The sequence below is a fragment of the Dendrobates tinctorius genome, unplaced genomic scaffold (assembly GCF_039654945.1).
Source record: "Dendrobates tinctorius isolate UK_male_01 unplaced genomic scaffold, ASM3965494v1 ptg000008l, whole genome shotgun sequence".
Taxonomy (NCBI): Eukaryota; Metazoa; Chordata; class Amphibia; order Anura; family Dendrobatidae; genus Dendrobates; species Dendrobates tinctorius.
This window is the reverse complement of record NW_027361676.1, coordinates 24,090,696-24,114,540: the sequence shown is the minus strand read 5'-3', so window position 1 is coordinate 24,114,540 and position 23,845 is coordinate 24,090,696. Positions and strand designations below refer to the sequence as shown.

The following is a 23,845-nucleotide window of genomic DNA, read 5'->3' as shown; positions in this document are numbered from 1 at the left end:
AAGTTATACATCCGATCTCAGCTGAGCAGATGACCCCGTGAATACCTGTGTGTATTGCTTGTTCCTGCTTGCGTGCTTGTGTATGACCCGGTCTGTTCCCCGTTTCTGCATTTGTCTCCTGATTCGGTACTGCTCTTATACTCCTGGTTTTGTGCTCTGCTTTGTCCCCCGACTTCCTGCTCGTTAGGCCTTCTGGTACCTCGTGTCTGACTTCTGACCCTGGTTTGTCTCTTACCACACTATTTGTCTCTCCCCTTGGCTACCGCACTGTCCTCTGGTCTGACCTCGGCTCGTCTGACACTTCTCTTGGCTTCCCCAGTTCCTGTCATCATCCCTAGGAGTTCAGGACCTAGCCCCGCCTCCAACCACTACCACAGTAGTCACGTGCTGCAGGTCCTGTTCACCTGCAGGCGTGCTCACAATAGCATTTCAAGTCACAGCAGGCGTTCCCGGCTTTCCCAGCACGTCCCCGGACACTCACAGTCTCAGGGGGTAAGTCTGTTACGGTGTGTCACATTATAACTCACCGTTTTCCCTCTTTTTGGTGTGAGGCTTTTCTGTGGCATTAGTGTGTGGTTATGGATCCTCTACGCATTCTCAGAGCAGGTTAGCAATCTCACCCAGATGATACAAAAATTGTCAGTTGAGCAAAGAACCCTGGCTCAGTCGCAGCAGCAAGTTCAGAAGGAGGTTGCAGAGGCTGTGCAGGGTGCTTTATCCTCTGGGGCTCGGGGTGACAGTGCCAATGATGTTTCCCTTATCACACCCAAACCGAAGGTAAAATCACCTGACACCTTCTCTGGGAACAAAAAGAAGTTCCGAGCTTTCAGAGAGGGGTATAAATTGTTTGGGGTTTTTTTCCACTGCGACCCCGTTCTTCAGGGGTAGAGAGAGAGGGGGGGGGGGGTCATAAATTCTTTATTAAGGAAGGCTCCGGAACGAATGTCAGTGGGTCTTTTTTTTAGGTCCTTGGGCATATATGAGCCTGATCATGTGCGTGTGGCTGAAGACATGGTTAAGAGTGTGGCACAGGGGAAGCACTCAGCCCAGTGGTTCTGCTGTGAGTTCAGGTGTTTAGCTGCAGAGGTATCATGGAACGACTCGGCTCTCAGGGGTTTGTTCTGCCGGGGCCTGTCTGAACACCTGAAGGACGCATTGGCATTAAATCCTCCACCGGACTCCCTTGAGGATGCAATGATACAGGCTGTCCGCATGGACCGTAGGCTCTGTGCTGGGGGTGATGCAGCTGGAAACCCCTCTATATCCCTGCAAAAGTGTTAAGTTATCGGCTGCTGAATACATGGAGGTGGGAGCTATCTCGTTCAAAGAGAAGGAGAGGAGGTGCCAACAGGAAAATCAGCTGTGTTTTTACTGTGGAGCTCAGGACACTGGAAAAAGGACTGTCCTTCTTGCCCCTCATCCGCGAAGCCGTCGGGAAAAGTCTAGGTCTGGGTAACGGTCGAGGAAGTTATCCAGACCCTCAGGTACAATTTTCCTCATTTTCTAAGGTTGTACTCCAGGTGGAGCTGGAGGTAGCCTGTGGGTTATGCCTTACCACAGCTTTCGTCGACTGTGGCTCAACCATCAACTTGATTGACTCTCGCCTGGTTACTCAGTGTAAGATAGGGACAGTTAGGCGTGAGACTCCGGTTAAAATTGTGGCCATTGACTCCTCTCCTCACCGAAAAGGGGATCCTCTATCTCTCTGAGGTCTTCTTACTCAAGGTGGGCCCTGCTCATGTTGAAAACATAAGTTGTTTTGTGCATGCCTTGGTTACAGCATCATAACCCTGTTATTAACTGGGTTACTGGGGAAATTGTTCAATGGGGGTCTAACTGTGTTAACCAATGTTGTAAATCTGTGTCCTTAGCCAAGTCTTTGAAGTCTATATCTGTGTCGTCTGTAGGTCTGGTAGGTATTCCGGAGTATCTGAAGGACTTTGAAGACGTGTTCTCTGAAAGCAAGGCTGGATGTTCTACCACCACATCGATCTTTTGATTGTGCTATCAATTTAATTCCTGGGGCTAAATTACCCAAGGACCTTTTGTTTAATCTGTTTGGTCCTGAGCGGCTGGCCATGAAGGAGTATATTGCCGAGTCTCCGTAAGAGGCATATCCGCCCTTCTGTTTCTCCTGTGGCAGCTGGCTTTTTCTTTGTAAAGAAAAAAGATGGTGGTTTGCATTATTGCCTTTTGGGAACTCAACAAAATCACTGTGAGAAACACGTAGCCACTCCCTCTCATTCCCGACGTGTGTAAACAATTGTCTGGGGCTAAATGGTTTTCAAAGTTGGATTTGCGATGAGCCTATAATTTGATAAGGGTTCGAGAGGGAGACAAGTGGAAGACTGCATTTCTCACGTCAGAAGTCTTTTTGAGAATCTGGCTATGCCCTTCGGGCTGACAAATGCCCCGGCCATTTTTCAAAATTTTATTAATGTTGTGTTTGCTGATCTGATCGGTCGCTTTGTGGTTAATTACCTTGACGACATCTTGGTTTACTCCCCTGACAGTCAAACCCATTTACAACATTTGCGTACTGGCCTTCAGAGACTCAGGAAAAACCAACTTTTTGCAAAATGTTCATTTTTTGTACAGGAGTTATTTTTGGGTTTGATTGTTTCCAGTAAGGGGTTTCACATGGATCCCAAGAAGGTGCAGGCTATTAGTGACTGGGTTCAAGCCCGTGACTTGAAGGGTTTGCAATGCTTCTTGGGGTTTGCAAACTACTATCGAAAGTTCATCATGGGTTTTTTGCAGGTGGTTAAGCCTCTTACTGATCTCATCTTAAAGGGTGAGGATGTAAAAAACTGGTCAACGCCCGCCGTAGAATCTTTTTGGCGTTGAAAAAGTGTTTTAAGACCGCCCAGGTATTGTGTCAACCGAATCCGTCTGAACACTTTGTGGTGGAAGTTGACGTTTCCGAAATGGGGGTGGGGGCAGTGTTGTCTCAGGGACCCACCACTCTGACTAACCTCAAACAGTGTGCCTTCTTTTCCAAAAAATTCTCTTCAGCAGAGAGAAATTATGATGTGGGCAATAGAGAACTTCTTGGGGTCAAATTGGCTTTTGAAGAATGGAGGCTTTTTTTGGAGGGGGCGGCTCATCCTATTTCTGTGGTCACTGATCATAAAAATCTAGCTTACATAGAGTCTGCCAAAAGATTGACCCCCAGACAGGACCGTTGGTAGCTTTCTTTTTCTAGGTTTCAATTTTGTATTACTTTTCGCCCGGGATCAAAAAATGTCAAAGCTGATGCATTATCCCGTAGCTTTGATCCGGTGTCCCCTCCCGAACCTCCATCCTCCATTTTTCAACCTGGGATGGTTGTGGCTGATATCTCATCTGAGTTGGAGAGAGAGATTTTTGAGGCCCAGTCTCTTGATCCCAGTTCCAAGCCGGTGGGGAGATTGTTTGTCCTGGAACAATTTCGTCTTGGTCTACTTCGAGAGTTACATGAGTCCGTGTTAAGTGCCTATTGGGGGATTTCGGCCTCCCGGGAGGCTGTTACAAGGTTTTTTTGGTGGCTCTCACTGGTTACTGATGTAAAAAAAAATTTGTGTCTGCATGTGGGCTTTGTGCCCATTCTAAGAGCTCTCATAGCCGGCAGGGGAATTGGTGCCTCTACCAGTTCCTGATAGACCATGGACTCAACTGTCCACGGATTTTATCACCAATCTCCCTCCTTCCAGGGGTAACACCGTTGTGTGGGTGGTGGTGGACAGATTTTCAAAACAAGCCCATTTTGTATCGTTATCTGCGTTGCCCTCAGCAAAAACCTTGTCCAGGCTGTTTGTGCAACATGTGGTCCATCTGCATGGTGTGCCGATGAATGTGGTGTCTGACAGAGGTGTGCAGTTTGTGGCCAAGTTCTGGAGGGCATTTCACAAAAAATTGGGCATTACGTTGTCCTTTTCTTCTGCCTATCACCCCAAGTTTAATTGGCAGACCGAACACACTCATCAGTCCCTGGAGCAAATTCTGGCCTCTACCAGGCACGATGATTGGTGTGATGTTTTGCCTTTGGCGGATTTTGCTTTCAACAGTTGTGTGAGTCAGTCCACTGGTATGTCCCCCTTCCTTGTTAACTCTAGGTTTAATCCGCATTTTGAGGAGTTTTTGTGCTTGGATTCTGGTTGTCCTGGGGCTGAGAATACTGTGCAGCGTATGAAGGTCCTGTGGGCTGAGGTTCGTCGTTAACATCGCCAAGGCTCAGGGGAGATACAAGTTTTTTGCTTACGTTCCAGGTTGGAGAGAAGGTGTGGTTGTCCACTCGTAATATAAAGCTCAAAGTTCTCTGCTAAGTTGGGTCCGAAATTCATTGGTCCGTATGAAGTTGTGGAGATTTTTAACGAAGCTGGGAGACACAACATACAGGCCACCGGGTTAATAATTTCCAACGTGTTCCACAAGTCCCTGTTGAAACCCTTGGGAACTGTTGAGGAGAGTTCTTGGTCCACTGTTGTTCCACTTTTGGTGGAGGGTCACATGGAGTACGAGGTGGGATGCATCGTAGATTCCCGGTGGGTGCGCTGTACTTTGCAGTATTTGGTACACTGAAGGGGGTATGGTCCGGAGGATCAGTCATGGGTCCCGGCCCAATCGGAGCATGCTGACCGTCTGGTCCGGCCATTTCATACCAGGCATCCTGGGAAACCTGGGGGTCCAGTGGCCCCCGGTTGAGAGGGGGGTACCGTCATGATTTGCTCGGGATTTCTTTGGCAGTTCTTCTAGGGTTAATGTGATGTCGTCTCTCTTTGGGTTGGGAAGGGCTATATTTACCCGCCCCTTGCCGTGCCTGTTGTCAGTTATACATCCGATCTCGGCTGAGCAGCTGATCCCGTGAATACCTGTTTGTATTGCTTGTTCCTGTTTGCGTGCTTGTGATTGTCCTAGTCTGTTCCCCGTATTTGCATTGTCTACTGATTTGGTACTGCTTGTGATACTCCCGGTTTTGATCTCTGCTTTGTCCCCTGACTTCCTGCTCGTTAGTCATTCTGGTACCTCGAGTCTCTCTCTGGCTTCTGACCCTGGCTTGTCTCTTACCACACTATTTGTCTCTCCCCTTGACTACTGTGCTGTCCTCTGGTCTGACCTCGGCTCGTCTGACACTTCTCTCGGCTTCCTCGGCTCCTGTCATCATCCCTGGGAGTTCAGGACCTAGCCCCACCTCCAACCACTCCCACGGTGGTCACGTGCTGCAGGTCCTGTTTACCTGCAGGCGTGCTCACCACAGCATCTCAAGTCACACCAGAAGTTCCCGGCTTTCCCAGCATATCCCCGGACACTCGTACAGTCTCAGGGGGTAAGTCTGTTACGGTGTCTGTCACACCTTTGTTGCTCACACATCCCCAAAACATCAGCAATCCACCTCTGGGGAGAACCAGTAGTAGACCTCTTTGCCAACAAAACCAACAGACAGGTAGAGAGGTTTTGTTCATTAAACCCAAAAGAAAAACCATGGGCAGTGGACGCATTGCAAATTCCGTGGAATTTCAAACTAGGCTACGCATTTCCTCCAGTAGCTCCAATCCCAGCAGTTGTGAGGAAAATAAGAGAAGATCAAGCCAGAGTGATCTTAATAGCCAAAAAGGCCCTGGTTCTCGCTACTGCAAATGATGTCCCTCTCGGATCCATGGGTACTACCGGAGATCCCAGAACTGCTAGCTCAGGGTCCAATATTCCACACGCAAGTCAAGGGATTCCACCTGACGGTGTGGAATTTGAAAGGTCACTTTTAAGGGATAGAGGTTTTTCTCCGGGGTTGGTGGCTACGCTGTTGAAAAGTAGAAAGCCAGTAACAACTAACATATATGGTAGGACATGGAATAAGTTTCTACAGTTCCTGGGAAAACCGTTAGACCAGAAACCCCCAATTAAGGCCATCTTGGAGTTCTTACAGGCAGGATTACAGCTAGGTCTAGCGGTAAATACCCTTAAAGTGCAGGTGTCTGCACTGGGCGCGCTATATAACTGCAACATAGCGGCAAACAGATGGGTAGCTAGATTCATTAAATCCTGCCATAGGTCCAGACCGATCCCTTTACTAAGAATAGCCCCGTGGGATTTAAATCTAGTGTTAGAAGCCCTTACGATAGAGCCGTTTGAACCAATTCAGCAACTGACGGTAAAATATCTTACCCTAAAGACCATTATTTTAATGTCCCTAGCATCGGCCAGTAGAGTAAGTGACTTGCATGTGGAATATTGGACCCTGAGCTAGCAGGTCTGGGATCTCCGGTAGTACCCATGGACCCGAGAGGGACATCATTTGCAGTAGCGAGAACCAGGGCCTTTTCGGCTATTAAGATCACTCAGGCTTGATCCTTCTCTTATTTTTCTCACAACTGCTGGGATTGGAGCTACTGGAGGAAATGCGTAGCTTAGTTTGAAATTCCACGGAATTTGCAATGTGTCCACCGCACATGGTTTTTCTTTTGGGTTTAATGAACAAAACCTCTCTACCTGTCTGTTGGTTTTGTTGGCAAAGAGGTCTACTACCGGTTCTCCCCAGAGTTGTACTATCTTTTGGAAAACTAACTGATTTAGGGTCCATTCTCCTTGCCTCAGCATATTGCGGCTCAGGAAGTCGGCTTCTACGTTTTCTACCCCTCTTATAATGTAGTGCCGTTAGGGAGAGTAGATGTTGCTCTGCTCTGTGAAAAATCTAGTTGGCCGTGTTCATTAAGGAGTGTGACCTTGTTCCTCCCTGGTGGTTGATATACGCCACTGTCACTTTGTTGTCCAACATGATCTGGACATTGCGGCCTTTTAGACGGGAATAAAAATTTAAGGCTTTGTTTACTGCCCGTAGTTCTCTTAAGTTGGAGGATGCGTTTTGCTCTTGGGGACCCCAGGCTGCCTGTCCCCTTAGGTGCGCTCCCACGCCGAGGAACTTGCGTCCGTCAGGATTACGTCGGACACTGGTCTGTGCCATAACATTCCTGACATCAGGTTTGTCCTGTCTAACCACCATCTGAGAGAGTTCTTCCTTTTGTTTAAAAGCTTCTTCGATTACTAATTTTCTAATACTCTCTCTCTCCAGAGAAACACCAAGCTTGCGGGCCATTTCCCCATTCAGACACATAAAAGCTGGTCGTGAAAATAATGAAATAGGCACACTATCCTTTACAACAAGCTCTATGATCTGTTTTTTAAATGTATCTACTGTCATTGTCACAGTAACTTTGTCACTGACAAAATATCTTGCAACTGATGGCTGCAAAGTTCTCTGCTCCTTTGTTTGGCTGGAAGAGCTAGGCACTGGTTCATTGGTTTGGATGCAGTCTTTCTCATCCACTGCTTTCAGTACTTCTGAATGAAAGCGCTGTAAATGTCTCTTTAGATTAGAAGCTCTGGTAGGAGCATTTTTATCTTTGCCTGAATATGCACTCATCTTGGCTTCACAGCATTTGTTTTCGTCTGGATCATTTGTCATACACTGACAGACATAATGTTTTCTATCTTGAGTGATGGTAAAATGTTCAAATACAGCTGATTTAATGTGATGCTTCTTTGACATTCAGGTTTTTAATTCTGAATTCACAATCCAAATGACAATTGTTTTTCCTAAAAACAATTGTACAAAATTATTGCCAGGTCGTACAACTGATATAGTGGTCAGTAATACTGTTATAATTCCTCATGTACTCACAGTTAACTGATGCAAAGTTTGTTGAAAGGATAATACTTCTTACAGTCTTCCTCTTCTGAGTAGCAGGCAGCTGTGAGAGGCTTGGAAGATGCACACCTAGTATGATCTAGTCTAGAGGAGGAGCTTTACTACTAAGAATTTGCAACACATTTTCACTTTCAGTTTCATACATTGTAAGTAGGGGGGTTGGGGCAGCATGAGGTTAACCAAGTATAAGATTAGATAAGGGCAGTGGAGAACAGTGACACACAAGAAGTAAGAAATGTCTCTATCTCCAGCAGAACTGCTTATCACTGTTGTTCATAGTTTGATAGAACATATATATTTGAGTAACATTTATAAAATTCATATGAAAGTTCAATTATGAAATATTAATACATTTTTTTTTAAAGCTGGAGTCTGAGTCGGTACATTTCTACAGACTCCGACTCCAACCAAAACTAACTCCGACTCAGACTCCACTGCCCTGCTAATAACAAACTTGTGCGGTAATTAGAACGTAGCGTTTTGGACACAGCGAAAATACACTGCATCCAAAACGCTACTATTCCGGATTGTGAGCATAGCCTAAAGGTCATGCAAAGACCTTTAGGTTATTCGATCAGACGACTTGGCAGGTTTTTTCAGACACTACCTAGAATGGCAGCAGCAGGGATGCGACTGACAAGTGGGATGACTGTGTGAGGGCATAAGACTAAGTAGTATCACACTATATGGAGGCATCATATTATATAGGGGACTGTGGAGGCATCATACTGTATAGGGGACTGTGGAGGCACCATACTGTATAGGGGACTGTGGAGGCACCATACTGTATAGGGGACTGTGGAGGCATCATACTGTATAGGGGACTGTGGAGGCACCATACTGTATAGGGGACTGTGGAGGCACCATACTGTATAGGGGACTGTGGAGGCACCATACTGTATAGGGGACTGTGGAGGCATCAAATTGTATAGGGGACTGTGGAGGCATCATATTGTATAAGGGGACTGTGGAGGCACCATACTGTATAGGGGACTATGGGAGCATAATAAAGTTTTGGGGGCTGTGGGGAAATACTGCTGTGTGGTGGAATGTATTTTGGGAGCAACATTGTGTGAGGAATGTGCTGTGGGAATATTGGATTGTGAGGGGAGGGAGCAGTGGGGTCATGATACTGTGTGTCAGAGACTTGAATATTTTCGTTCTTTGTTTGCCGTCTATGTGTCATCCAAGTCCCGTCCGTTTTTCATTGTTTAATGGGAAGGGAGAGCTTAGAATTTAGTTGTATTTGTATCCATATGAGAAAAAACATGCCAGAATGATGGTAAAAGTTGACACCAAAGACTAGAAATAGATGATAATTGGATCCAGCACAATGATACAAAAGTAATTTTTTTTCTTATACTCAAAAATGCTCGAGGAAAAAAAAAAAAAAAAAAAAAGCCTGAATGAGGTAAAACTATAGACCATGGATACGATGGGCGACCGTGATGAGTGAGATGTAGAGTGGGGTGCAGCACTGGAGTAAAAGACTGGACACCTTACTATCCTTTAGGATTGTATTCTACTTAGGGCTGATGAATGACAGCATGTTCCATCATAGTCCTTTTGTATAAAGGCATTCTCCCCTAAAAGCAATGCTTATAGATATTATTATTATTAATAATAAAAATGGTAATCTTTATTTATATAGTGCCAACATATTCCGCAGCGCTTTACAGTTTAACAGTTTCAAACACAAGAGTAATAAGTAACAACGTTAACAATACAATAATTAAAGCAAAATAAGACGACCCTGCTCATGAGAGCTTACAATCTGCAATGAGGTGGGGGAGATACAAAGTAGAGGTGTGTATTTACATTGATGTATTAACAATGATGGTCCAGCCATCTTGAGTGAGGGACAGATAGATAGTGAATGCGCTACACACTCACACATAAAATGACTTTGATTAGGGAACATGATAGGCCGCTCTGAACAAATGTGTTTTGAGGGAGCGCCTAGAACTGTGCAAGTTGTGGATGGTCCAAATTTCTTGGGATAGAGCATTCCAGAGGATTGGCGCAGCGCGGGAGAAGTCTTGGGAGTCGGGAGTGTGAGGTACAGATTAGTTCAGAGGTTAGTCGAAAGTAGTTTGCAGAGCGCAGCGATCAGCTAGGCCAATAGACAGAAATGAGGGAGGAGGTGTAACGGGGGTGCCGCACTGAGGAGAGCTTTGTGGGTGATCCTGCACAAACAACTACAGACCAATCTGCCCTTCACCTCTAAACTCTTGCAGAGCCTTGTCTACTTCCACCTTACCCGTTACCTCTCCACTCATTCCCTCATAGACACTTCACAGTCCGGCTTCTACCCCCTACATTCGACAGAAACTGCACTAAAAGTGACCAATGATCTACTAACAGCAAACTGTAACAATGACCACTCTCTGCTCATTCTTCTCAACCTTTCGACACTGTTGACCACCGTCTCCTACTCACTAGGCTCCAGTCACTAGACATTAAGGACACTGCCCTCTCCTGGTTCTCTTCCTATCTTTCTGACCACTCCTTCAGTGCTTTGTTCACTGGCTCCACTTCATCTCCTCTTCCTCTCACTGTTGGGGTACCTCAGGGCTCAGTCCTTGTCCCCCTTCTCTTCTCTCTCTATACGACCCCAATTGGACAGATAATCAGCAGATTTGGCTTTCAGTACCATCTTTTTGCTGATGACACAACTATACACGTCATCCCCTGACATTACCCTCGCTGTACTACAGAACGCCAGTGCCTGTCTGTCCGCAGTCTCCAACATAGTGTCCGCTCTATCTGAAACTCAACCTTTCCAAAACTGAACTTCTGCTCCCGCCGTCTACTAACCTCACTAAATCTGACATTTCCCTCTCCGTGGGTGGCACCATAATTACATCCCGGCAGCAGGCTCACGGTTTGGGTGTTATGTTTGACACCAATCTCTCCTTCACCTCCCATATACAATCTCTTGCCTGCTCTTGCCGCTTACACCTAAACAACATGTCTAGAATCTGCCCTTTTCTCACCATGGAAACAAAAACCCTCACTGTCACCTTGATCCACTCCCGCCTGGACTACTGTAACACTCTATTAATTGGCCTCCCCCTCACTCAACTTTCCCCTCTCCAGTCCATCCTTAAACCAGCAGCCAGGGTCGTCCATCTGGCTAATCGGTACTCAGACATGTTCACTCTCCGCCAGTCATTACACTGGCTGCCCATTCACTACAGGATCCAATTTAAAGTACTTGTTCTCACAGATCATAAAATCCATGCATAGGGCTCTGCTATGCATACATGTGATATATTTTAGATCCAAGAACATATTGTATTTCTGGACAAATTAGATTTAAGAAGCAGCGAGCTGGTAATGCATGTGGTGTCTGATAAATGGAGAACAATTCTTCATCTTCGTACATTCGGTAACCATCAGCAGAAAATACACCGAAGTACAATTGTCATATTCAAGGAGACTGTGCTCCTAGCCAATTAGTTTCCTAAGCTCTAATTAGATTTGCATGCTTCAGAAACATTGCCAAACCACTGATCCATGGAAAGATGGTCACCTGCAGGCAATTCCTTCATGCACAGCAGGTTTCTTGTGTAAATCAAACATGACTGCTTCTATAGAGTTGGCACCAACACAAGAAACCACAGAGCTGCATTGTTGCAGGACCAGCCTGAAATGTGCAGCAAGAAAGGAGCGCTCCATAAGAATCAATACGCGATCTGAGGCTTTGTTCAGCAAAACACTAGGAGAACCAGGGCTGTACTGCAAAAGACATTAAAGCAAAAACTATTTAATCACACGTCTTTCATGCTTGTCCATTTATTCTGCTCTTGGGAAAGGATCAGCACAAAGTGTTAGTGTGCAGCAGGGAAGAGTAAGCCCAATACACGTGTAGTTGTATGGTCAAGCCACAGGGGAATCATCTGCTAGAAGTAAAGACTGAACTAAATGATTTTGTGATGCAACCACTGAATTAAGGAGTATCGAAAAGGAACCAGTCACCATTTGTGTAAGATTTCCTATCAATACTAAATGGCCCCATAAACTGCCATCAATATGCCAGGAGTGAGCTCAGTAGCCCCTTTGCCATTTGTCTCAGAAGGCACAATGTGTGGCATACAATGCTCCAGGTCTACTTAAAGGAACTGCTTAGCTGGTGAACTTTTGCTCTTTAGTGCTTGGAGGGCATCTGTAACTTATTAAGTGGAACGTTGCCTGTTCTGGTTAAACAAACGTTAAGAATTCAGGAAAGAAGCCATTATGTCTGTATTCTGTGCATAGGCACTAAGCAGCCAGAGGCAGAGGGGTATGGGGACCTGTAGATCCTGAATATGGAGGACTCCACAGAATGCATGGGAAAGATTCAAGAGCTCAGATCATGCTGCAGGAAATAGGCAGTCATTTCTTAATACTGAGAAGTAAGAGACGTATAAGTAACATTTACTAGAATCAGAGTCAGGCTGGGTTCTCAAAACGTCTGAACCCACATTTATGACTGTCAAAGGTTTCGAAAGAACACCGTGAGCACAACTCAAGATGGTGCTAAGGTTAGGTTCCCAAACCGTTAAAGCAACAAATATGAACCTAGCACTCAACTTAAAAGTATTTGTAAGGCGGTTTATTGTAGGACACGAAAAAAGTCGTTTCGGTCAATGAGACCTTCGTAAGTTACGTGTGGTATATAGATTGTGTAGAGCTTATAGGCATCTATCAGAAAGGACGATGGTGCTTTAGGCATTGAGGAGAATGATCTCTCTAAGGTAATGAGCTTGTCAGTATATAGGAGAGGGGCAAACGTGCCTCAAGATGCGGTGTCCACTGTGTCTCTGAGATGGCCGGTGGACACCGCATCTGGAGGCACGTTTGCCCCTCTCCTATACTGACAAGCTCATTACCTTAGAGAGATCATCCTCCTCAATGCCTAAAGCACCATCGTCCTGATAGATGCCTATAAGCTCTACACATATACCACACGTAACTGACGAAGGGCACATTGACTAAAACGTCTTTTTTCGTGTACTACAATAAACCGCCTTACAAATACCTTTAAGTTGAGTGCTAGGTTCATATTTGTTGTCAAAGGTTTCAGCCAGATGCCTGGAAAAATGGAATTCGAATGTACTGGAGTCAAACTTTAACCCCTTCCTGACATACGACGTACTATCCCGTCCATGGGACCCGGGCCCCTATGCCCATGGACGGGATAGTACGTCTACCGCGATCAGCGGCGCCTACGTGGTGAGCGCCGCTGATCGCGGCCGGGTGTCAGCTGATTATCACAGCTGACACCCGGCACTATGTGTCAGGGGCGGTCACGGACCGCCCCCGACACGTTAACCCCTTGCACATCGCGATCAAACATGATCGCGGTGTACCGGGAGTTAAAGGGAAGCATCGGCAGGGAGGGGGTTCCCTCCGTGCTTCCCTGAGCCCCCCACGGCAGCGCAATGTGCAGCGCTGCTGTGGGGGGCTCCTTTCCTCCAGGACCCCGAATCCAAGATGGCGACGGGGGCCTTGAGGAAGCTGGCTTCCTCAGTGCCTGCAAAACGCAGGCAAGAGGAAGTCTTCTTCAATGCCTGTGACAGATTGCTGATCTGTCACAGTGATCTGTGATGTGACAGATCAGCGATCTGTCACAGGACAGTGATGTCCCACCTGGGACTATGTAATAAAGAAAAATAAAAAAAAAAAAAAATCGCCAAATAAATTAGTAAAAAAAAAAAAAAAATATTCCCCAATAAATTCATTTTTTGAAAATAAAAAAAAAACCAAAACAATAAAAGTACACATATTAGGTATCGCCGCGTCCGTAATGACCCGCCCTATAAAACTGTCCCATTAGTTAACCCCTTTAGCGAACCCCTTAAAAATAAAAATAAAAAACGAAGCAAAAAAATAATGATTTATTATCATGCCGCCAAACAAAAAGTGTAATAACGCGCGATCAAAAAGACGCATATAAATATCCATGGTACCGCTGAAAACGTCATCTTGTCCCGCAAAAAACGAGCCGCCACACAGCATCATCAGCAAAAAAATAAAAAAGTTATAGCTCGCAGAATAAAGCGATGCAAAAATAATTATTTTTTATATAAAATAGTTTTCATTGCATAAAACCGACAAAACATAAAAAAACGACCTAAATGAGGTATCGCTGTAACCGTACTGACCCGAAGAATAAAACCGCTTTATCAATTTTACCGCACGCGGAACAGTGTAAACGCACTCCCCCAAAAGAAATTCATGAAACGCTGGTTTTTGTAAATTCTGCGTCCCAAAAATCGGAATAAAAAGCGATCAAAAAATGTCACGTGCCCGAAAATGGCACCAATAAAAACGTCAACTCGTCCCGCAAAAAATAAGACCTCACATGACTCGGTGGGTCAAAATACGGAAAAATTATAGCTCTCAATATGTGGTGATGCAAAAACTATTTTTACAATAAAAAGCGTCTTTTAGCGTGCGACAGCTGCCAAACATAAAAACCGCCATAAATAGTAAATCAAACCCCCAGTTATCACCCCCTTAGTTTGGGAAAAATAATAAAATAAAAAAAAAGTATTTATTTCCATTTTTCCGTTAGGGCTAGGGTTAGGGCTCAGATTAGGGTTAGGGGTGTGTTGGGGTTCGGGTTGGAGTTAGAATTTGGGGTTTCCACTGATTGGGCACATCAGGGGCTCTCCAAATGCAACATTGCGTCTGATCTCAATTCCAGCCAATTCGGAGTTGAAAAAGTCATATGGTGCTCCTTCCCTTCCAAGCTCTGCCATGCGCCCAAACAGTGTTTTACCCCCACATGTAGGGTATCAGCCTACTCAGGACAAATTGCAAAACAATTTTTGGGGTCCAATTTCTCCTGTTACCCTTAGGAAAATAAAAAATTGGGGGCAAAAATATCATTTTTGTGGAAAAAAATGATTTTTTTATTTTCACGTCCGAGTGTTATAAACTTCTGTGAAGCACTTGGGGGTTCAAAGTGCTCACCACACATCTAGATAAGTTCCGTGGGGGGGTCTAGTGTCCAAAATGGGGTCACTTGTTGGGAGTTTCAATAGTTTAGGTACATCAGGGGCTCTCCAAACGCACATGACACCCGAAGACCATTCCATCAAAGTCTGCATTCCAAAATGGCACTGCTTCCCTTCCGAGCCCCGACGTGTGTCCATACAGTAGTTTTCTCGCACATATGGGGTGTCAGCGTACTCATGACAAATTGGACAACAACTTTTGAGGTCCAATTTCTCCTGTTACCCTTGGGAAAATGAAAAAAATTGGAGACTAATTGATCATGTTTGTGGAAAAAATACGATTTTTTTTATTTTCATGCCCGGGCATTATAAACTTCTGTGAAGCCCTTGGGGGTTCAAAGTGCTCACCACACATCTAGATAAGTTCCTTAGGGGTTCTCGTTTCCAAAATGGGGTCATTTGTGGGTGTTTCCACTGTTTAGGTACATTAGGGGCTCTCCAAAGGCAACATGACACCCGCAGACCATTCCATCAAAGTCTGCATTCCAAAACGTCACTATTTCCCTTCCGAGCCCTGACGTGTGTCCATACAGTAGTTTTCTCCCACATATGGGGTATCTTCAGATTCAAGCAGGGAATTTTTATGGATTAAACGTGCGCTACCAGACCATCACTCCTCACAAGTTGTGCGGTTAATACATTTATTAGGGAAATAAATGTATTAACCACACAACTTTGTGAGGAGTGATGGTCTGGTAGCGCACGTTTAATCCATAAAAATTCCCTGCTTGAATCTGAAGATTTATGGCCACGGCGTGGTCATTTGGATGTGCAGCAAGCTGACCTTTGTTCCTTTATGCCTGATACTCTCCTGCAGAGGGTGAGTATAAATCATTGTCTTATATCTTTATTTTTCTCGGGTAAGACCCTATTGCGCCCTTTTCTTTCAGTTTCTACATATGGGGTATCAGCATACTCAGGACAAATTGGACAACAACTTTTGGGGTCCAATTTCTCCTGTTACCCTTGGGAAAATAAAAAAAATGGTGACTAAAAGATCATGTTTGTGGAAAAAATACGAATTTTTTTATTTTCACGCCCGGGCGTTATAAACTTCTGTGAAGCACTGGGGGGTTCAAAGTGCTCACCACACATCTAGATAAGTTCCTTGGGGGGTCTAGTTTACAAAATGGTGTCATTTGTGGGGGGTTTCCACTGTTTAGGTACATCAGGGGTTTTCCAATCGTGACATGGTGTCCGATCTCAATTCCAGCCAAAAACGTCAAATAGCGCTGCTTCCCTTCCGAGCTCTGCCATGCGCCCAAATAGTGGTTTACCCCCACATGTGGGGTATCAGCGTACTCAGGACAAATTGCACAATAACTTTTAGGGTGCTGTTACCCTTGGAAAAATAAGAATTGAGGGTGAAAAGATCATTTTTGTGGAAAAAATATGATTTTTTAATTGTACCGCTGTACGTTATAAACTTCTGTAAAGCCCTTATGGGTTCAAAGTTCTCACCACATATCTAGATAAGTTCCTTGGGGGGGTCTAGTTTCCAAAATGGGGTCACTTGTAGGGGGTTTCCACTGTTTAGGTACATCAGGGACTCTCCAAACGTGACATGGCGTCCGATCTGAATTCCAGCCAATTTTGCATTGAAAAAGTCAAACGGCGCTCCTTCCATTCTGAGCTCTGCCATGCGCCGAAACAGTCGTTCACCCCCCACAAATCAGGTATCAGCGTACTCAGGACAAATTGCACAATAACTTTTGCAGTCCAGTTTCTCCTGTTACCCTTGGTAAAATAAAAAAAATTGAATCTGAAGTATTTTTTTGTGAAAAAAAGTTAGATGTTCATTTTTTTATTAAATATTCAAAAAAAAATTCCTGTGACGCACCTAAAGGGTTAATAAACTTCTTGAATGTGGTTTTGAGCACCTTAAGGGGTGCAGTTTTTAGAATGGTGTCACTTTTGGGTATTTTCTATCATATAGACCCCTCAAAGTGGCTTCAAATGTGATGTGGTCCTAAAAGTAAAATGGTGTTGTAAAAATGAGAAATCGCTGGTCAACTTTTAACCCTTATAACTTGCTAACAAAAAAAAAATTTTGGTTCCAAAATTGTGCTGATGTAAAGCAAACATGTGGGAAATGTTAGTTATCAAGTTTTTTGTGTGCCGTATCTCTGTGATTTAAGGGCATAAAAATTCAAAGTTGGAAAATTGCGAAATTTTCAAAATTTTTGCCAAATTTCCGTTTTTTTCACAAATAAACGCAAGTTATTTGAATGAAATTTTACCACTAACACGAAGTACAATATGTCACGAGAAAACAATGTCAGAATCACCGGGATCTATAGAAGCGTTCCAGAGTTATGACCTCATAAAGGTACAGTGGTCAGAATTGTAAAAATTGGCCCGGTCATGAACGTGCAAACCACCCTTGGGGGTGAAGGGGTTAACTAATCAAGCGTAATCCAAAGCATGCGACTTTGTACTCTTCATTTTTTTTTGGGGGGAGCCATGAACTTTGGTCCTCCTGAATAAAGAGCAGTGCATTATGAGTTTTAGGCTGTGTGCACACATTGCGGATTTTCACGCACAAAAACCGCAGCTCTTGGCAGAAAATGCATGTGCGTCTTTGCCGCGGATTTGATGCAGTGTTTCAGTGCTGTTTTGCCTGCAGATTTGTATGCGTTTTTGTAAGCTACATAAAGATATGGTTATTTAACACAAAAAAAAAAATGATTTGTGATGTCATTTCTGTCCAACCTCCTCTTTTACACTGGTCCAACCCGGACTCCATTACACACATAGATGGAGGGATAGATGGGATAGATAGATAGATAGATGATCTGTCTATAGATATATCCATAGAGAAACATATAGATTTAGCCATAGATATATCTGTAGATATATAGCCATATAAAAAATTTAAAAAAAAAATGGCGTGAGCTCCCGTGCAATTTTCTGCACCAGAGGGGGAAAGCCGACGGCTGGGGGCCAATATTTGTAGCCTAGGAAGGCGGTAATACCCAAGGCCCCTTCCCAGGCTACAAATATAAGCCCGCAGCTGTCTGCATAACCTTTACTGGCTATTAAAATAGTATTTTCTAAGTAAAAGTTTGCTTTTACTACATAATAGCAGTGGCCACCGAATCGTCAGTGGATTCTGATAGAATGCTTCTGGTAATTCCTGCTAGTTGAACGGAGTAGGAGCGATGTTTGCGGTTATGCTGGTTATGGCAAGGTCACTACTATTATGTAGTAAAAGCAAACTTTTTATAGCTAAAGCTCCATTACAATGCTCATATGAGAGGATATTGTTTCCTGCTTACTTTTTTCAACACTAAAATTAAGTGCAAGTAAGTGCAGAGGTACCCTTATAGCTGTGACTTATTATCCAATTCACGGTTACTAGTATTAATTAAATCCAATTTTATCTGAACAGCACTGTGAAATTGGGCTATCAGCAAGCACTACGGTACCACCTCAAAAGGGAATAGAAATACTTAGAAAATACTAGTGAGTACAGTGAATATAAAAGGTTCAGCATGGGATATTAATATTACTGTTATTTTAATTCTATCCTGATTATTTTATTAGCATCACTGACCACTACAAGAAACCACCAACACAATACCATTAGCGAGGTAGCCGCCAGATAAGCGCCTTAAACTGTAACGAATATTCTACAACCCCTTCATTTAAAAGTATTGATAACTGCATAAATAATCCCTTTTTGTCCACTACAGACTTCTTTCCTGTTTCATACATCTGCTCAGTATACCGCGGTAAACTATATAATTACAGTATACAGTTTTTTAGTTTAAACAGGAACCGACACAGTCCTGTCTCCTTACCAGCTGCATCTGAGCTATAATTTGTAGCTAGGTAGCGCCCGTGTATACTCCACCCTAGATAGTAGATAACGTTTCGTGTTGTGAATTCATTTTCTGGTCTGCCTCTGGTTTCTGGTGAGGGAGCTGGTTGTGCTGACAGAGGAGTTGCGAGTTCTCTTTCCGGGCTCCCTCTGGTGGTGGCAGGAGGTAATGAAGCTGATCTAATTAACAGAGACCTGCCAACTGATAATGAGGATTGGACATCTGGAGTCTCAGACTGGATTTAAGACAGCTGACTCCCTATTCCCATGCTGGTGATTTTTTCCTACCTCCTGAGGTCTTAGTTTCCAGCTCACTTCCTGTCTTCTCAAGCTACACTCTGCTAATGTTCACATTTGTTTTGGTTTGGTCTATTCAGTTTTTTGTGTGGTCAGCCAGCCCCGGCTCGGGCTGTGCTGACTTTCCATTCTTATGTCACTGTATGTGCCAGTTTGCTTTTTGTCCCTTATTAGATTGGCCTCTTTTTGCTCTGGTCTCAGAATATGCCAGAGTGCTGATATAGTGGGAGAAGTCTAGTGACTTCAGGGGTTTTTTGCTATCAGTGTTGGACATTTTTGCAGGGTTTTTTGGCGTGATTGCAGACAGTATCTTTCCTTTCCTTTCTAGTTAGTGTGGGCCCCATCGTTTGCTCAGCCTATTTTCCTACCTGTGTTTGTGCTTTCATCTTGTCTCACCGTAAATACATGTGTGGGGGCTGTCTATTCCTTTGGGGTCTGCTCTGGGGCAGTTTAGATTTCCCCTTTTCTTGCTTTAGGCATATTTAGTCCTCCGGCTGTGACGAGGCGTCTAGAATCATCGTAGGTACGCTCCACGGCTGTTGTTAGTTGTGTGGTTAGGATCAGGGGTCTGCAATCCGCGTAGTTACCAGCCTCTCCGGTTTTCTGTGACTTAGCTGGGTCTTGTTTTCCTCCTCGGTGACCCAATCATAACAGTTTCGGTCTGCATGGACCTTCATCAAATAAATGCGGTGTTGTTGAGGTGGAATGAGAGTAGTCAAATGCTCAACGAGATAGACACTTGAACAGACTGACAGTGGTAAGGGGTAAATCTGTGCTGAGGTATGGTGGTTGAAAGCGCTTCCTGACTGTGGCTTTCAGCACAGACTTACCCCTTACCACTGTCAGTCCATATAAGAGTCTATTCCATTGAGTATTTGACTTCTTTCATTCCACTTCAACTACACAGCATTTATCTGATTGGACCCCTACTCAGGCACCTCATCCATTTACTCTAGAGTGCTGTTTATGTTTTTTCCACTGTAGATTATGAGTTTGTGCCATTTTATGGTGATCTGTGAGGCAGGGAGGGGAATCATAAGCAATGCAATTTTGCTTGCAATACAAAATAAAAAAGTGGATTTGGTCAAACTATTTGACCAAGTCAGATCGAAGAAAATCTGATATGAGCTTTTATTTTTGGAGAAATCTGTAGGATAATGGGATGGATCTCTCCTTTCACTCCGGGTCCTGGGAATGGCCCATGTCCACGATTCCCATTTAAACTTTCAGTTAAGATTTGGGTGTGTCAGTATTGGATTTGCAAGCATCAGAGCCTAAGCTCTGTGTAAGGCCGGGGTCAGACTTGCGAGAAACTTGCACGAGTCTCGCATCTTAATACCTGGCACTGCCGCCGGCACTCGGGACCGGAGTGTGCGGCTCCATGTATTTCTATGCAGCTGAGCGCTCCGGTCCCGAGTGCCGGCGGCAGTGCCAGGTATTAAGATGTGAGACTCGTGCAAGTTTCTCGCAAGTCTGACCCCGGCCTAAGACAGGTCTATGTGAGGTTGAACAGAGGCCAAAGCCAGAGAAAGCAGGGACACTGACAAACTCTTGAGTGATAGGGTGGTGCAGTCACCCATGGCAACGAACTGATACGGACGTTCCAGCTGTGAAACAGAGGATACAATTTCTGGATTTAATTTTGTGAGTTTGAAAATAAAGACGTTTATGTTGAACTTTCTTGGGTCACTGCCTCATTATCACACGGACGAGAAAGCTGCCTTACATATGGTGGGGAATGCAAGCAGTGTGAACTAAGGCATACCCCAAAGAAAGCTGCATGTCACTGATTAAGCTTGCAAAGTTACAAGTCAGGCCCATGGACAATATGGAGCTACTGAAGCAGTTCATCCTCACCCAACAGCAGCAGCTCCGTTTCAAGGGAAACAGCATCAGGAGTTATACCAGCAACAGCAAACTAACAATCTGATACTGCAACAGATTGTGGCCCTGCGAGAGACATCCCATTTGCCGACCCTGGTTCATCCTGAGGCCTAGGACAAAGTCAGGTCAGCACTGGGGTAGCCGAGTCCAGAGGACAACATGGAAGCTCTTCTCACCGTGTTTGAACACACAGCAGAGTGAGAGCTTGCCAATTTCTCAATGGGCTGAAGTGATGGGCCCTTTCCTGATGGGAGACGTCCAGAAGACTTACTTTGACCTCAGCCGGGACGATGTCCCGAACTATAGAAAACTGAAAGGTGAGATCCTTGCCCGACAGGGGGTTAATACTGATATACGGGCACGAATGTAGAGACAGACAGGTTTCAGCCTGAGACCTTGAGCCCAGGCCAAATGGTAGTCAGGTAAGTAAGTCAGGACACCTCCATAAACATTATTCACCCAATCCCAGTAGAACCATCAAATTCAGCCCACTTACATCTATAGCTTGTGAGTACTTTTCTATATTGAATCAAGAAACTCCAGTCCTTTATGTTGGACAGCACTGAATTCATCAACAGCGCATGCTTATTTGGGCATGAATTTTCTAAATTTGTCTTCTCTTTGTTGTTGCTTATCATAATGAAGCAATGTAAGGCTGTGTGCACACGTCCGGAATTCCCGCGGATTTTATGCGTTTGCCACAAAAACGAAAAAATTAGGAAACAATTGTTTTCAATGGCATTCCGCACACGCTGTGCTAATGCTGCGTATTTTTCCATGGCAAAATCGCATCGCGGAAAAATACGCAGCAGGCTCACTCTTCGTGCGGAATTGCGGAAATTCCGCACACATAGGAAAGCATTGTTTAGCTTACTTTCCGCATGTGGCTATGGCCACCATGCGCAAAATAAGAGGAAAATGTGCGGATGATACCCACGGTCTGGAGGAGAGAAGATTCTCCTCCAGGCCCTGAGTACCATATTCCTGTAAAAAATAGAATGAAAATTAAAAAATGGTGATATTCTCACCTTCCGGCGTCCCACGCAGCATCCCCAGGCCTAAGCGATGCTCCCGCCAACTCCCGTTCCCAGTGACGCCTTGCGACAATGACTTTTGATGAAGTTGCGGTCCCGTGAGACCGCTACGTCAAAGATCATTTTCGCAAGGCATCGCTGGGAATTGGACTTGACGCAAGCATCGCAAGGATCAGGAATGCTGTGGGGGACGCAGGAAAGTGAGAAAAACACCATCTTTAACTTTTTATTATTTTTAACTTTATATCTTTTTACTACAGATGCTGCATAGGCAGCCTCAATAGTAAAATTTGGTCACGCTTGTCAAACACTGTGTATGACGAGTGTGACCAACCTGTCAATCAGTTTTCCAAGCGATGATACAGATCTCTCTTGGAAAACGCTAGCATTCTGCAAGCTAATTACGCTTACAAAACGCTAGTTAAAACGCTGGAATTACACATGTGGAATGCTAGTAAATTTCCCGCAGCAGGGAGTTGTGGAATTCCCGTGGAAATTTCCGCGGCAATTCCGCAATGTGTGCACATAGCCTAAATCTTGCTAACGTTGGTTGTCAGGCTAAAAGAATCAAAGTAGAAAGCGTAGTCAGACGGATGTATAAATCTGAGGGAGATCGGAATATAGTGCACGGACTGCCTAGCGGATCACACGACCTGAGCATGACAGTTGCATGGAAATACAAGAAGCTGTCACGCTTGGGTCGGGAGAGCCGCCAGCCAGTCTTTGCACTATGGTCCGAGCTCACGTCAATTTATACAGCACTCCGACAGCGACCTAAAGCGGAGTTTGGTCATTCAGCTAAATATTCCCAGATCAACTCATATCAGCTAGGCGGGCAAACACAGATCTAATGTCAATCATGAGAATGAGCCACCTCCAAAAACAATGTTATACAAGCAAGTCAGCGAGATTAGTGATGGGGTCATATTTACTTCTTGCTAGATGCCTCCAACCTCAAAACATTGCTTAAACAACTTGAAAAGCCAACTATGGCCACATGATCAACTACACAGATTCCTTAAGCACCAACTCCTGCCTGGACCTGCATTTTAGAAAAAAAAAAAAAAAAAAAAAAAAGGACCTTATTCACATGATGGCTTTATAACAGAAAAAAAACTATACAACTACTGATTTAATTTCAATGTTACAATAAGGGGGTTCTCCACTTCTAAAGAGCCCTTACTTAATGAAGGGCCGCACAGGAAAAAAAAACAAAAACACACAACAATGTATACTCAGCTCCTACAGTGGTGCAGTTCCCAGTGAATGACAGGACATTGCATCATGTGACCGCTGCAGCCAATAATCTGCCACTGATCAGCTGCAGTTTTTACCATTCCGTCACAGTGGACGTCCAGTCTGATGAAATATTGATGACCTGCAGCCAATGAGCAGCCAGCGATGGTTGTCAAGTGACCGCTGCAGTCAATGCTGCATCACCACTGGGGACACTGACATTGCTGGAAGGAATGTGTATATATATATATATATATATATATATATATATATATATATATATATATATATACACACATACATACACATACATATACACACACACACACACACACACACTTCCCCTTTAAAAATGTTACTTTCAGTAAAATAAAGAGCATTTAAATCACACATTTCTTGGACTTCTTTTTACTCTGAAATTCGAACTTCAGCTGCAGTAATTAAAAATATATGTTCATTAATATTCCAGAGGAAAAAGTGACATACGATGGGCAGAGATACTGCTTCTTCTTCCCCTTTCCCTTCTTGGACGACTTCTCTTTAGAATGCACTCCATCCAACCATAAGGAAAATATGAGAAAAGCCAAGATCCCCAGTATGAACTTCATCTCGATACATTAACTTCACAGCAACAGACCTAGAAAAGAAAACAGCTTGTTAGTCTATAAAAAGGGAAGGAAGGACGCTCTGCTAACAGGAGATAAGTGTACAGAGCAGAAGGTGGGCTCTTCACTGAGCGGGACATAATGTTACTCATGGGTCACCAATTACTGAGCGATCAATGGAAAATTAAACCGGATCAGCCACGTTATCGTCAGTGTAACGGTAATCACAAAGTGACCCGTATCTCTGTCCATACAATAACTGCTGGCGGAGGTGCATG

The 23,845-nt window shown here is 44.4% G+C and overlaps 1 protein-coding gene across 2 annotated transcripts in view; it reads right to left on the bottom strand.

Moving 5' to 3' along the window:
• GLRB (glycine receptor beta) overlaps positions 1-23,845 on the bottom strand; it is a 163,218-nt gene that overhangs the window by 86,237 nt on the left and 53,136 nt on the right. For both annotated transcript variants that reach the window (XM_073576486.1, XM_073576475.1), the window contains exon 2: positions 23,449-23,599. In XM_073576486.1, the coding sequence (XP_073432587.1) occupies positions 23,449-23,570 (122 nt within the window). In that variant the 5' untranslated portion in view covers positions 23,571-23,599. The remainder of the gene's footprint in view (positions 1-23,448; positions 23,600-23,845) is intronic.